The sequence below is a fragment of the Gouania willdenowi genome, chromosome 3 (genome assembly GCF_900634775.1).
Source record: "Gouania willdenowi chromosome 3, fGouWil2.1, whole genome shotgun sequence".
Lineage (NCBI taxonomy): Eukaryota > Metazoa > Chordata > Actinopteri > Blenniiformes > Gobiesocidae > Gouania > Gouania willdenowi.
The window spans coordinates 30,439,069-30,455,675 of NC_041046.1; the positions used below are offsets into that span (position 1 = coordinate 30,439,069).

Here is a 16,607-nt window from a genome sequence, read left to right on the forward strand (position 1 = left end):
TATTGAACACGTTAGTCACTTTGGTGACACATTTGTCGGCGCACAGTGAAATGCTACACACACACACACACTCACGGTCCACTTTCCCCATGTGAGCGCGTGCACCTGGCTGTATATATGCCGGTGTTGAGGCTGAGTTTTTAAGGCCACTGGAGCCACAGGTGACCGAACAGAGCGAAGCACGTGTCCTGCAGGTTCATTGGTCCCTGTGTGTTTCCTACCTGGGGTCCGGGTCCACTTCCTGTGACGGTTGGGGAGCTGGTTGTGAGGGTTTGCGACCATGGAGGAGCTGGCCCGGGAGAGCATCAGCCTGCTGGCTCGGTCTGCGTCCCACGCCGACCCTCCACGGCTGGGTTCGTTTGGTGCTGTGTTCATCATGCTCAAGTCTGCGTTGGGAGCCGGACTGCTCAACTTCCCCTGGGCCTTTGAGAAGGCTGGAGGAGTGAACACCGCCATCAGTGTGGAGCTGGTGAGTCCACCTACACCAAAGGACCGTGACAAACTCATCTTATTCAGGCCGGAGCAGTTTATATTCCTAATTTAATTATTATTGTGCTCTAATTTGCACTTCCACATATAAATAAATTATACAACATGTAAGGCACTGATAATATCCAAGCAATAAGTGACAGATATCAGTCCCTGCAAGATCTTAACTTTTTTCTTTGATTGAAATATTTTTTCTTGATTGAATACTAAAAAACACATGTACTACCCATAATATGTCCCAAATACAAAACAACAACAACAACAACAAAAAATTTATTTAATTTTTTTACGTTCATTTACTTTGTAGTTTACTAATATTATTCACGTGTAGTATACTGGCTACATGAGGTTTTTTTTTTTTAAATTCTATTTTTGAATTGCTGAAATCAAATTTTCTTTTTTTAAAATTTTTTTTTAATGTTATTTGACATTTTGCGGAATAATTTGAAGAAAATTGCAGATAAAATATTTTGAGTTCTTTTAACAATTTCAGATTAAAAATGACTTCCATTCTGTGATATAAGCAAGGGGAAAATGTGAGCCTTGCTAATATTGTGGAGTTTCATTAAATATGATTCTGTTTATTATTTTGGCGATATCTACAACTGAATTAGTTGGTAATTTATACAACGATTCATGGTTTCTTTGATTTTTTTTTTGCTTTCTGCTTTGGGTTGAATTGGATGCTCTAAAGGGCTGGATTTTGCCCCGGGACCATGAGTTTGACACATGTGACCGACACGGACCAACAGTCTTATGTTTGATAGAATCAATTCTAATCTGCACATGTGTCCATCTTAGTACTGAGGGGCCTCAGTCCTGCAGGTTTTAGAAATGTACCTGCATAAAAACCATCATTATTTAATCTGTATATCGTCCCACCCCTAGTAATTAGATTTGAAGTCGTGTTGTTTATTGGTTCTAGTCCAACTTTTGACATTTTAGTCAAAACATTAAAATTTGTCGTATTTCAAGAGTTGCTGCCTTCTATTGGGTGACATCCGGCGATTACAATTGAATTTAGTATTGGCTGAGAATAGTGGTTTTTGACATTTTGGTGGCTTCTTATATCACAAACCACCCCTCTGTTGGCCCCGCCCCTCCTATAAAAACTGGAGTGGAGCACCTCACCCGCAGCCTGTGCCTGCTTCCTGTTCATCATCATCTCACCTTTGAATATTTCTGCCTTAGTAATGTTGAAAAAGCACTATATCCACTACAAACTAGAGGTATCCCGATCTGATATTGATATCGGATATTGGTCCGATATCAGCCAGAAAACAAATACTGGATTTTATCGGACTGCATCTAAAATCACCGATATAAGCTCTCCGATAAAATTTTCCACTCCAGCACTTCTATCCATAGGTGACTGTGGTTCACACTACAACAAAGTAACCTACTGTTGTTGACTATTGTTCTCCGTCTGAGTAACACCACTTTATCAAGCCTTTTAATAAAAGTAATAAAAAAAAAAAAAAGTGTGTATGATTTGTGATGATCGTATCGGCTCAATATCGGTATCGGCCGATACGCAAGGCAGCAATATCGGTATCTTATCGGAAGTGAAAAGTTGTATCGGGACATCCCTACCACAAACAATAACCTAGAGAGCGACTGAGCGTGTCTTGATCCAGGAGCGCCACCAACAGTCAAGGTATTTGTTGAATTTCCAGCCTAGAAACACGTCAGCCAAAAAAAACCTTGGGCTTTAGTTACTCTTTAAGGACCACAGAACTGCACGTTTGAATGTCTTCCCGCTTCATTACTCGTGATTGCGGCTCATTGGCACGTGAATCATGCAGGACAGTGGCCCTCCAGGTCCTAAGCCTGAAACTTTTAACACAGCTCATGCATTCACATCAAGGACTCACCACACCGGGCGGCTGCCTACCCTCAGTGTGAAAGGGGCACATATAGTTTTCACAGGTAAGCTCTAATGAAGCCTTTGGTTTAGCTGAGGACTGTCCAGGTCATTGCTTTGTTTACATGTCACCCTTGGATTGCTGCAGGTTTTCCAGGAATAGGGACGACTTCATGACATTAATTATGGTCATGTCACATGTTTGAACCCTAATCTCATATTCAACAGTTGTCTTTATCCACTAAGTACATTAACACCAAGTTTAAAATACTAAAACACAGTAAATCACTATTATTCTTCTAACTTTGAACTGTATTTCTTTTGATCTCCATTTTATCTTTGAGAATTCGATCATAAACCCTAACTTCATATTTTTGAACAATTACATTTCTTTCCAAAGAAAACTTGCCAATACATGTTAGATTTAAGGTGAGCATTTTGTTCAATCTTTCGTTTACTTAAATTTATTTATATGTATACTGTTTTTTTTCAGACAAATCAAGCATTTTGACCATGGCACCTCATGTTCTTTGTTTTAGTTTCTATTCTCAGCACTCAGAAATGTTCCCATTCACAGGATGAGAGAGGATTTAATAGTTATCATCCTCCTTATTTCTATCCATAATAATAATGGCGTTTCCTCTCAGCTCCTCTTTTTAATACCCCTCCAGGTGTCTCTGGTGTTCCTCATCAGCGGTCTGGTCATCCTCGGCTACGCTTCGTCCGTCAGCAGACAGAATACGTATCAGGATGTGGTGAGAGAGGTGTGTGGACGAGCTGTGGGACAGCTCTGTGAGGTCTGCTTCTGCTTCAACCTCTTCATGATCAGCGTGGCCTTCCTGGTGGTGGTGCAGGACCAGCTGGAGAAATGTAAGGCTTTCATTCAGCGATTGGTACGCACATGGTAGGATTGTATCCTAACTGTGTGATTTGATGGGGAGCCACGTCATTATCAAATCACAATGACATTTTGAACAATCGTGAGCAAAGCCATATCTAAATAATGGTGGCTTAGTTAGGATGACTGGACCACCTAACACTCCTATTATCTTTGGGGTCAATTCGACCCCATTCAATGTTTATCATTCAAAAAATGATAGTTGACTATATATATATACAGTATATATATATATATATTATGGGCAATACGATTCATATCCCGATACATAGGTCACGATACGATGTATGCCGATATTAAAGTTTTTTAATATACAGTATGACTTAAGAAACAACTAATCTGTAAATGTGTACACCTTCATGAGAACATTATGTGAGGAATATATTTTATTGGCATAATTGACACTTAAAACATTGGCTTTAACATGCCATGTGCCAACAACTTAAAATAAAAAAATAACGTACAATCTGCCTGTGGCTTTTAAACCAACTTTGACTTTAGTGCAAATTAACTGAGGTATATGTCTAGAAGAAGAAATAAATGCAGAAAGCTGGTCAACATGCCCAGGTTTCAGTGCACTTCTTTGTGCAGTTACAATTTCTGTGGAAAAGACTTTCCTGGTTAAACAAAGGTACAAAAAAATAAGTGGTCAACTGTGTTAGTAATATTTGAGGATAATGAGTTAAAGTTTTGAAAGACATTTCACCTTTCATTTCACAGTCACAGAGTTTCAGTGTAATGCAGGGCAGCGTGGTGGCATAGTAGTTAGCATATCTGCCTCACAGCAAGCCCTGAGGTAAACACTTATGTCCTATCTGTGTGGAGATTGCATGTTCTCCCTGTGCTTGCGTGGGAATGAAGAAATAGTTAAAGAACAGGGTTCATCATTCTCAAACAAAGGCTGTATTATTTCATGGTTGTCTGTGGATTTGTGATAAAGTACCATATTGGTGGCACAATTCATATTCACAGTTCTTTGATTTATCCGCCACAAATAAACTAAAAATAAACACATTTTTCTTTTTTGCCCTGTCAACATCGCAATAAGTTTGACATTTGTAATTCTTTACCATTATATATATTTTAAAATACATTAAAAAGCCAAAAAAGACGCTCAAAAAACCTCCATCTGGACAATGAGTCACAGAGTTAAAGTGTGGCTCAGCCTGTTGCCATTACTAAACTTCTGAAGTTCAAACAACTAAAAACTTTAGTGTAGCCGAATGCTTTCTGTAGAGCTGCGTTATGACACAATCATTAGTCTCAGGTGTGTTGGATCATCTGTAACGTGCGGGATAAGTCCTCTCCAGGGCCGGACATGAGCACCTGGGTTCATTGGATTCATCCACAATGAGTCCCTTAGTATGATTATTAATGTGTTTTTAAATTGATTCAGTTATTAGAATATCCTGCAGAGAAGTGTTTCCCATGATGCCCTTTAATTTTCTGTTACAAACATTCTATTGAATTATCATCATAAGCAGAATAAATATATTTTTGTGATTCAATAAACAAAGCCTTTGCTGCATCAGACAACCACAATATGAAGTGATGCTTTTGTATTTACTAAAAAAGAATCAGTGGTGCCAAATAGAGGTCGATCGATATGGGATTTTCAAAGGCCGATGCAGATACCAATTTTTTTTTTTGTAAAAAAATTCAGCCGATGGCCGATATTTGAGGCTGATATAGTTTTTTTTTTTATGAAAGGTTCAAGGACATTTTACACATTAACAGTCATGTTTACATATATTAAACAAACAGTAATAAAAAGGAAAAATGTCTCTGACATGACTTACTTAAAACACTTTTCTCTCCATATACCCCTTTCCATTGTTTTTCCAATTTTTTGAGTATTTTACTTTAATAACTATTTACAATTGAGGAGTGTGCACACATAACATACAGACATTTCAGCAACAAATTGTTTACACATTTATATTTAAGATAGCTTACTTCCATTTTGACCAAAGCTGGGTAAACCTTTCTCTTTGTAATATGAGGGAGAATGTGATTTTTTTTTTTCCATGATATAAATGTCATTGACTATGTTTTCCCACTCTTCAACCGAGGGGGAGTCGGGATGCAGCCAGTGTCTGGTTATAGTCTTTTTACCTGCTGTTATAAGAATGTTAAACAAGTACTTGTTGAAGTGCCCTGAATGGAAGTCCACCTTTCCAAAGAGAAATGTTTGAAAATTGAAAGGTATCTTCGTGATAAATATGCTCTCCATCTTTTTGTGAAGAAGTGACCTAAAAATCTTAATTGGCTGGCATTCCTAAAAAATGTGATGATGATTGGCATCCTGGTTCCCACACTGCCTCCAACATTTGGAGTCTGATCCTGAGAATGATTTCTGTTTTGGAGTAATAAAATATCTAACAGAGCATTTCCAAACTAATTCTCTCCATGTGAGTGAGTTGGTACATTTCCATAGAGATCGACAATACTTCTCCCATTCTTCCTTTGAGATAATATATATACTTTATTTTTTAAAGCACATTGATTATGAAAGACAATTGAAGCACTCATATCTCAACTGATGAAGGGCGGTCAGGCCGAAACTTCACGGTTTTTTGTTGTAGATTAAAACTGAAATTGGGAGCTAATCACGCAGTTGTGCGGACCTTTTTTCATTGCACCAATAGAACTCTTAACATTTATTGAACTTTAAATACACCCGTACACAACCAAGTAAAACAAAAATCCTTATCCTATTAAGGATATAATAGGATAAGGAGATTTGATCAGGCACTATTATATTATATCTTTATCCTATTATATCAGCTTTTTATTTGTAAGCCCATTGGATTCTACCTGTACCCTACACATGCGATTATTACTTTTTTTGTTGTATATTCATACATCCGAATGAATGGTTTTTATTTTAATATTTTTATATTTTTTCCTTTAATGGCTAAAAAAAAATTTTTAATAAAATCGGCCTATATTGAAAAAAGTCTATATATTGGCTGGCCGATATGTCGGTCGACCTCTAAGACTTTACAAAAAATTGCGCATTTCTTATTTTTGCCTTTTGCAGGAAAAACAGAACCACAGGAGATATTTGTATTTAAAGGTTTTCTTGTTTTCTGTTTAGTGTTTCAGCTGTGACCGTAGCTACTGCAGAAAAATGTGCTTGGAGACAACATAATGATTCCTCTTGCAATAGAATAGAAATACAGGTTCTGTCCAAAAGCCCTTTGCCCTGGTTTTCAAGTTAACGCTTTATTTTGTGAGTGAGAAAATCTGTGACACCTCCTTCTGCCCTCCTCCAATGCAAACACATTGTCCTTGACCAAGTTTAGTTCACTTATCATAAACTAAATTATATGAACTACAAAATATGCAACTTCCTAGAAATGGAGCATTAAACCGCAGTAAACTCTAAGCCTGTTTCAATAAACTGCAACTTCAAATTAGAAATGAATCAGATCGTAAAATGCCTGAAAAGTCACGGATAAAAGTGCTGGGAACTGCTAATAGAATCATGGACCGGTGAACTATTTCCTACCCTGTATCCTGAGTAACGTCTGAGCTATCAGCCATGGACAGGCTACGCTGGTAGCAAAGATGGATGCATGGAAGAATTAAAGAAGATGGTAGAGCACACTTTTCAAACATTTGAATAAACGTTTTGTTTAAACTTGTCTCAGAGCCCATGATTGCAGCTCTAAAGGTGAAAAGATCTATTTGTTTGTCTCTGATCACCATCAACATAATACTGTGTTTAGTGAAAAAGCTTTGATTACATCAACAAACATCCTCCCACATCTAAATATTACCTACTCAACTATAAATCATCTGCATTATTATTATTCTTGGAATTTGAGCCTTGTCAGACTGAACATTTGACTCGAAGCCGCAATCCGTACAATTTTCATCTCCCCAATGTGTGTTGGGACACCCATCACACATTTATGATGATGTAGCATTTTTAATACTCTCGCAGAACAGCTACGAGCTTCATTTAGAGAAATGCTGATAAATCTTTGTTCCTCCACTAACATTAGTCTAAACTGCTCTGCGTAGCTGGATGCACAATGTGAATGAGTTATTGGAACACGGAGATGCTTTCATTAGATCTGATGAGTTTCGTTGAAGGTTGTTGTGCTTTTTTCAGTAATGTCTTTATACTGCACGAGTTTAAAATAAGTCTCTGTGTGTTCAGTGTGCATCTCTCTCTATGAGTCAGTGACTGGTTTGGGCGAGGCCGACATGCCCTATCACTGGTACACTGACCAGCGCTTTGCCCTCTTCATCATGTGCCTCGTCATCATCCTCCCTTTGTCCATCCCAAAAGAAATCGGCATTCAGAAATACACAAGGTAGGCTACACAACAGCGCACACACACACGTGTCCAAAGCTACAGAGAACAGAGAAAACTGACCGCTGTTCTCTTCCTGTCAGTGTTTTGGGGACGTTAGCTGCTACGTACCTCTGTGTGGCCGTGATAGTCAAGTATTACCTGATGGAGAAGCACACAGCCATCATAACCCCCGAGCACAGCCAGGGGTAGGTCACTGCTGTTCCTAATGGGTTATCAGGTGGTCATCTCTGGTCTGGCCTGCATGATTTTGTCGTTTTCCTGTTTTTACACGATTGTCTCATAATGCTGCTTTTTAAAATGCCTGAAATAAGAAACTCACTCCAACCAGGTGTGTTTAGGCCAGTGGTTCTCATACTTTTTTGGGTGTAACTCACTTTGAATGAAGATGAACTTTCAAGCCCCACCTGTGCCCCATTGCCCCCCAAATAATCCTGACAAATAACTTTTTTTTATTTGATGAACAGGGAACAAGTAACATCATATTTTATAATAAAATGGGGGTTATAACTTTAGATGGAAAATAAACTTTAAACAGTATGCTCTGACTAATTTAAAAAGAATGTGTATATCTATTTGTTGGGTGATTCGGTGGAACGGTCTTTATAAAACGTTTAAACTTAGTAAAAAATTAACAAAAGATATATATTTGAAAAGTACAAAAAGGAAGAAGGAGACTGTAAATCTCACAATGTTGATGGAGCCTGTGCATTTTGTTTGTTTTTGTTTTTTTTTAAAAAAAAAACAACTTGATTGGCGTATTAATTTGTATTGCCCATTTAGTTTATTTCATAAGATTTTGCGTTTGTTACTGGTGAAGAATGGGGGGTTGGACTTGAAAAGCCTAGGCTTCTTCTTATCTGTTGTCGAACAAATCAAATGTGTATTATATTGAAATTGACTTTTTATTTTATTTTACAGAGGTTTCTGTTGAGATTTATTTGTTTTCATGTATTTGTTTTTTACTCATTCGAAAAAAATAAATATATTTCATAAATAAATCAAAACTCAAAAACTAAATTAAACGAATCACCTGCATGAAAAAAAAAAATAAAAATTTAAGTGATTGAATTGAAATTGAAAATGTTTTTTTCTGCTCCACTTCACATGCCAACCTCAACACACTTTGAGAAGCTCTGGCTTAGGCAAAGATGGCTGAAACATGTAGGACATCACCCCTCTAGGACTGAAGTTACTTGTCCTTGCCTGTACCTCATGCATTTGTGAATGTGTTTTGTTTGCCTCCAGTGTGAGTTCATGGGCGTCCATGTTCAGTGTGGTCCCAACCATTTGCTTCGGCTTTCAGGTAGGACAGTCTTCAGCCCTGCAAGATGTCTATGTAATCTGCTTATTATAGATTGATGGGTTTGATACCCGACAACTACAAATAACGGAGCAATCCTGGAGAACTCTTTTAAAACATTTTCATACTGTTTATGGATTAGAGGCAGTATATTCTGGATTAGTTTAATCAAGGCAAAAGTAAATCTATGCCAATTTACAAGTTCTACATGGTTTGTTTTAAGTTAAGTTAGTTTAACTTCCTGAGTGAAATATCGTTAAAAGAGGCATAAAACAAAAAACTGAGACATTGCATGTAGTTTTTAAAAAGGTTTGTGAAATATTTGTTCTTATTCTACCACATGAAAACGCAAACTATATCAAACACACTGTGTTTTGTGCGTGTACAGCCAGTTAGTGCTGTCAAATGATTATTGGCTTCTGCTGAACAACAACAAAAACTACACTTCCCACAATGCATCACAATTTAAGGTGTTACCAAGCCTGCAAAGGTATGAACTGATCGCTGAATCCCTGACGCAAGAAAGAAAATTGCGACTAAAGTTAAAAAGATAATGCGATAACGGGGTGAAAAGGCATTAACTTTGACAACTATACTGTTTATGTTGTTTTTGCATGTCTGACATGTTGAGAGGATAAAACATGGCCGTCGACGCCATGGTTGTGGTCATTCTGTGTGTCTTGTAGTGTCACGAGGCTTGTATTGCCATCTACAGCAGCATGGAGAACCAGAAGCTCTTCCACTGGGTGGTCATCTCTGTTCTCTCCATGTTTTTCTGTCTACTTATATACACTCTAACCGGTGAGTTTTTGTCTGAAAACATAAATTTGACTTCTTCCCTTTGTCTCCTGAAGTATGCTGAATCTTTGATCTGATCTCTCAGGTGTGTTTGGCTTCATGACATTTGGACGAGCAGTGGCATCAGACATTCTGATGTCCTATCCTGGAAACGATGTGGTCATGATCATATCCAGACTGCTATTTGGGATATCGATCATCACCATCTATCCTATTATTCTTCTCCTGGGGAGGTGAGAGACTTTAGAGTCTTTGTGTGTTGTATCATTTACTTATAATGAGTGTGTTTGGAACAGGTCCGTCATACTTAACCTGATGTTACGAGTTCAGAGACGCCGCCAAGGAATCGTCACTCACTCCTTTGAGAGCCGGTGCAGAGTTGTTCTCACCGTGATCTGGATCACCCTCACTCTTCTCATCGCCATGTTTGTGCCCGACATGGGTGATGTCATCAGCGTCATCGGTGGAATCAGCGCTTTCTTTATCTTCATATTTCCTGGTACGAGCAAACGTATCGCTCAAGACTCAGAATAATGTTCTGGTCATTCTCACTCGGCTCATGACTGGATCTGTAATAAACACTGAGTTCAAATAGGGCTGATCTGTACTGAGGTATCATGTCACTACAGCTCATGCATATAACCTTTTTTTTTAATATGTCACAGTACAAGTCAGGATGTATTCTCCTTATGTGGTGTCAAAGATCACTTTCAATAGGTCCTTTTTTTAACACTTAAATTCTGTAAACTTAATAAATGACATAAATTGCTTCAGATTCTCATGTAAAAATGGTGTTTAAACGATTGTCCTCCAGTAGTCGACTCATCTGTGATAATAGCGTCTCTGACACTTACCTGTATTTTTGTTGTTGTGCTGCTGCAGGTCTTTGTTTGGTGTTCACTATGCAAACTGAAAACGTCTCTGCAAGAGTCAGGTGAGTGCACAATACTGCACTAAGTCACATGTGCAAGGATTTTACCAGTCAAGAATTGTTATTAAGAACTGTTTCCTCAAAACAGCTGCAAAACAGTCGTATTTAAATATGTATGAAACTAACATTTTCTATTTAACTATGGCTAAGTTAGCTGCTACTGTGGCATTATCAGTGCACTGAGGGGCGGATTCACTAAAATCTGAAGTAAAGGGTGGTAAACCAGGTGCGTCCCTAAATCCTTTGGTGGCGCTGTTTCCTCACCTGCTGTGGGAACTCACTAACACTGCAGCACTTATGGTGCACGTATAGACGTGGTTGAGACCGCCCTGAGTGCACAGAAACACAAAATGACATTTGAAGAAGTTCAATTGGAGGTGGGTAGACTTCTCTGTCTGCTGCATAAACATTTAATAATGTAGAAACAAAATAAACAAAGAAAAAAGGTTGTATTTTTTTTTATTGTTATTTTTTAGAAACACCAACTTTAAAATCTAATGATATTTTTTCCCCTTAATTTAATGTGGCTGCTCCATCAGGTCTTGTAACTTTGCTCTTATCAGTCCATGAAAAACAGACAGATTTGGACAGAAACCATCCTATTGATCTGTTGATGCCACTGATCTGAGTTAATGCAGCAACAGAGTCTTTTAATCAGTCGATCAGCACCATTTGAAGATGATCCACTGACCATAATCTAGAAGGTCTGCCCTCCCAAGCAGTGCTCAGCTGATTCTGGCCTGATGCTCCTGCCATCAAAACATAGAGAGAAAGACATAGGAGCTCATTGGAGTGGTGCGTCCGGAGCGACATCCATGGATCTCTGCGCACAGCGACTGCACCGCAACCACACCAGACTCCACATGCGCCGCCTCGAGTGTCCAGCTTTTTCTCTTTTACACCAACACACTTGTCTTTACTTTCTTTTCTTATACTAGAAAGGTTAACTGGAGTCTTTTTTCCATCTCCGCTGTGTTTTGTGTCAATATTTACTGCAGCTGATCTCTGCGTGTGTTTGCACCTGCTTGTCAGTCGAACTATTGTTCGGTACTAAAACAATCACCTCAAACAGTTACAGGTTTGATGAATTGCATTGCGCCCACTGAATTCATTTATTTGCATTTCCTCCTCCCATTTTTTTGCGCCCCTTATGAGATCCGCCTACTTTACATATTCATTAGAGGGAAATATGCTAAATTGTTTTCCTGATTGCCTGGGATTTGAACCCCTTATTAGCACGTGGGGTGACCCCTAAACCTTTAGTGAATCTGCCCCTCAGTGTTTGTAAAGTAGACATTGTGCCGCAAAAGATATATAAAAATATCATGCATCAGAATTTGCTTTCAAGTAATTATTTTAGTATTTATTTATTATTTATTTTGAGGTTTTTTTTGACAGAAACACAAAAACATTGCGTATCATGACTGGTTTTAATTGAACTCCTTCACCACCTTCAGTTTTTGTTTTCCACACAGAGTGATATTGACAGCATGGGGCATCGTAACGATTGTTGTGGGAGCCTTCATCTTTGGACAAAGTACAACTCTTGCTGTGATGGAGATTTTCAATAAATTCTGAATGTGTCCTTCCTGATCACCACTACCTGCAACAGCTGCTTTAATGTGACACTCCTCTTTTTTTTGCACACTCGGATATACAGTTGGATGTACAGGAGAACTGATTGTGCATGACTTGATCACTAAGATGTAACAAAGAATGTCGTCACATGCTGTGCTTTTTTTTTGTCCAGCATTTATAGTCACAATATTTTGTTGAAATTAATAATGTTGTTGTTGTAGAATTTTGTAATCCACTGTGTCTGTGCTTGCAGATCACTGCCAGGGTGCAGTGTTGCACCATGTATTTTATCAGTATTTTTTTTTTTTCATTCATATCAGTGTTGAACTGCACACTGGGAAAGTAGCACAGATAGGAATTAAAGAAACCCATATTTTGTTGTTTCTGGTCCCAGTTAATTTCCAGATCGTGCTAGAACTGGACTGGTGCTTAAAGCATGTGTTTACATGTCTACAGTACCTGGTAATAAAAGACTGGAGTTTTATTTTCTCTAATGTCTGTGGTTCTTATCTTTTCCCTGCATTTCTTCGATATGTTTTCCATTAACCTTCGCTTGGCCCGAATTGTAGCGGTGATATGGATCTGCAACTTGCACTGAGCACAGATTGATAGCTGAGGCATGCTGAATGTAACTATTTATTGTTTATTGACGTCAAGCTTAAAGGAGTTATGACGCTGCCTGTAAGCAACACACACACAGGATAGATGATTTACTGTAAGCTTAAGAATTGGGACTTGTACGGCTGTGTATGTCTGTAATAGCAGCGTACGAGCCAAGCTGTTGTCCCACAAATACCGGATGGTTCCATTCAGCGCTTATTTGTCTGAACATGCCAGTAATTAAACACACTTTCATTCAGAAACGAACCATGTAGAAACACACAGCAGCTTCTTATCAATGCCGTGGTTATGTATAAGAGTTTCTCATGAAGCAGTAATTTTAGGAAAACCTCAAACTGATGCCATGCTTGTTTGCAGCCTGTGGGATTATTCTCCAGCCTGCTGGCCAAGTGTCTAAATCCACTAAATGCAGGGGGTGGGGAGTGAAATCCTCAAAAATCCCCCAGAACTAAAAACTCTGTCTCGAATCGCGTTCTTGCGCTCTGTAAACTAGTTCACATGTTTTAAATTGCATGCTTGAGATCTGTAACTGGCACACAGCAATTCTGCTGTCTGTAGTCAGGGGTATGTGTTGCCCTAAGGCACATGTGTCAGACCCCCGCGACCCTGAAAAACAGGAACAAGCAGGTCAGAAAATGGATAACTGGATGGATGGACGTGTTCCAGACACCAGTTTTCTAAGTTCTGTAGAAAGGCGAAGCTAAAATGGTCAATAAAATATGAATAATGCTTTTTGTTTTTTTTAGTCACAATTTGGTCATGAGGGCTATTTCAGTTATAGTTATAGTTATAGTCTACTAAATTAAGATTTTAGTCACCTAAATCTAAATCTGTTACAGAACAAGTAGACTAAAATTTACAGCATATAAGAGTTTGTGCATTTTTTAAAGATTTAATTATCAGTTATCGAAAACTAATTGTAATACCTGGTATGAGATGGTATTGTTTGTAAATGGAAGGCGACCGTGGCTCAGGTGGTAGTGGGTCGTCTTCTGATCGAGAGGTTGGGGGTTCGATCCCAGTACCTGACTATGTGTCGAAGTGTCCTTGGGCAAGACACTGAACCCTAAGTTGCTCCCAGTGGTCGACTAGTGCCTTGCATGGCAGTCCTGTCCCACTGGTGTGTGAATGTGAGAGTGATTGGGTGAATGAGCTGGTATGTAAAGCACTTTGAGACTGCTTCAGTGTGGTGATAAAACGCTATATAAAATCAAGTCCATTTACCATTTAAATACACAGAGATTTGATGTGATCAATGCATGAGACCACGTGATCTCATTAGTTCTAATTGGATTTCATCCCATGTGACAAATGTATAGTTTTGTTTTTATTTGTTTTTGTTCACATGTATTTTTCAGTTGGTCACAGTCCTGTTATTCTGACATTATTAAAATGTAGTGTATCAAATACCCACATGCTGTTCAATGAATTGGACACCAAACCATCTGATTTAAAGACCACCTGCTGTACTTTCTGAGCTGTGCACCCACTTATAAAGATTTATCACATATGAACTCATTTGATTTGGATTTTACAAAAGTGATAAGTGAAAACCCACACAGTAACAATAAACTGTAGTTACACCATTGTTTGCTTGTTCTATGTGACACGCTACCATGACGTAATTATCAATGAATACAGCAAAAAAGTGTTTTATATATTTTTATCTCTTTGGCTAAAAGGGATGATCATCAAATCTGATTTAATACGCTGTTGCTTAACTTTGACTTTTTTGATTTGTAAGTTAAGTTTAAATAAAGCGTTAGACTGAGGAAAACTCATAAGATATCTAAAAGCAAAACAACATGACATCAGAAGAATAAATACCTCTAAGATGCTTCCGCAGAGCTTCTTAACTTATGGGTCAGGACCCAGAAGTGGCTCGCAGACCTGTTATTAGTCAGTCGAGGCCAGTTAATGATAAATGGAGAAAGCTTGTGCTTTTATTTTGAAGGGGATGTATTTATGGAGCAGAGTGCTGCTGGGTTGTAAAAAGGTGAGGAAAATATTTTTTTTTGTACAATGTGTCATGTATTTTGAGAATGCACTCAATATAAAGTAAGTATTTCTCTTCAAAGTCATAATAATGTTAATGTCAAATACCATTAAAGTGTTTTTGTGATTTTTTTTTTATTACACTTGATTATTTCAAGTATCAACTGCTTTAAGGTGAATAAAAACTAATAGCTAATTAGGGGGGAAAAAAAGTCAATTTCAAGAAACTGAAGAATCAGGGTTTACTGAAGTCAGAAAATGAGTTGTTATATAATGTCTGCACAGAGTTGAGTGCAGCCCATATTGTATTGACTGATATTTTTCAGTCTGGTCCAAAGTGGGGAACAGACCAAGCGACAGACAGGCTGACACCGCTCATCACTCCCAGTATAAGATTAGATCCACGGCCTGTGTAGAATAAATTCCAGCCTTCATTACGATGCTGATCGCCTGATGGTTTCATCTTCATGGAGAGATTACTGCTAATGTACGTTTCTTGCTGTGCTAATTAATTAAATGGTAATTTGTGATGACGTTAAACGTTGCTGATGGAAGAATGAATGAAACCAGATGCTTGTGTTTGTCAGGGTTTGAATTCGATTATTCTCATAGTGGTCATTTATAACAGTTAAAATACAAAATATTATTAGTCCCCAAGATTCCAAAACAGATTTCTGTTGTATGGAACCCCCTCTGCAGCTGTGCAGAATGGATATGATATGATTATGTGCATATTACTGTGACCTTGTTCTATATGCATCAAGGTTGTGACCAGCAGGCAGAGATCATCATGATGGAGATAACGTGCGTCCATCACTGTGCTGCATGGCCTTTATTGTGGAGATGACAGCAGATCTTTGACCTGTGGGACATGTTTGAGGGATAATGGCTGCAGTGGCAATGAGCTCAGGTGAAGGAGAGGCTTCCCCAACCTTCTCTGTTTGCATGAGTGTCTCTCTGCATTGTAAAATTACCCCGTTTACACATTGCGAAGCTTATCGTGTGTTTTTACTGCTTTGTAGTTTCAAATTGCTCCTCATTATCTGTTCCTTTGCAGACAAAAAGTGAAGAAGCTGCAATGTGATGAGCTCGTTCTCAATGGGAGCAGAATGTGCTTCAGTATGTTGTTCACTACAACGCCTCTACAGCTCGGATTGGGGATCGAACATCAATCATCACCAATTACGTTCCCCCTTAAAATGGCCAGTTTATTTATTGGTTACCTTTGGCTCTGTGAACAGGCTAAGATGCAAATAAGCAAATTCTAAATCTGTTTCAGAAATGAAAGCAGGGAAAATAGGATTATTTATCAGTGAATGCAGGTTTGCATGCTGTGCAAACAACAACGCTCTGATGTGTATAACACAAGATGAAGGGATAGGAAAAAGAATGCATAAAAGCAAGAAAAACTAGTCATGGACATGTGTAGACAACGTATGAAGACAACTGGTAGTTTTATTCATCACTTTTGTCACGTTTCCCTTGTATACATTTTTTTTGGAATATTTTCTTTAACTAAACAGGAAAGAAACTCTACACACAATATTTTTGTTGTATCAGTACAGCTATAAGAAAGAAATATAATCAGGTTAACTGCAGTAGTTGGATACAGTGTGCATACAGATAAACAAGCACACATCATTAGAATAAAACCCATGACTGCAGTCGTAGAACACTTGAGAGTTATGCATAACAATGAGGAAAACAGATCGAGGCCTTAATGTAAATACTTTCTCTCTGTCACTTGCCGCTGTTGAGAATAATTCACTGTCTTTCTCTTTCAATAGCTGCAGTAAAAACAT

At 38.3% G+C, this 16,607-nt stretch overlaps 1 protein-coding gene across 1 annotated transcript; it reads left to right on the plus strand.

Moving 5' to 3' along the window:
* On the plus strand, window positions 1-12,280 carry slc38a8b (solute carrier family 38 member 8b). The gene is made up of 10 exons (XM_028443205.1): window positions 1-469; window positions 3,025-3,223; window positions 7,423-7,579; window positions 7,663-7,767; window positions 8,828-8,885; window positions 9,569-9,683; window positions 9,766-9,913; window positions 9,977-10,179; window positions 10,563-10,614; window positions 12,087-12,280. The coding sequence occupies exons 1-10, from the start codon at window positions 281-283 to the stop codon at window positions 12,187-12,189; spliced, it is 1,329 nt and encodes a 442-aa protein (XP_028299006.1). The 5' UTR covers window positions 1-280; the 3' UTR covers window positions 12,190-12,280.
* Window positions 12,281-16,607: the final 4,327 nt, after the last annotated feature.

Bases quoted from the DNA above. Each gene is read 5' to 3' on its own strand.
- slc38a8b (XM_028443205.1), top strand. From the start codon at position 281: ATGGAGGAGCTGGCCCGGGAGAGCATCAGCCTGCTGGCTCGGTCTGCG. The intron at 8,886-9,568 runs GTAGGACAGTCT...TGTGTCTTGTAG, and splicing joins CCATTTGCTTCGGCTTTCAG to TGTCACGAGGCTTGTATTGC. The intron at 10,615-12,086 runs GTGAGTGCACAA...TTTTCCACACAG, and splicing joins AACGTCTCTGCAAGAGTCAG to AGTGATATTGACAGCATGGG.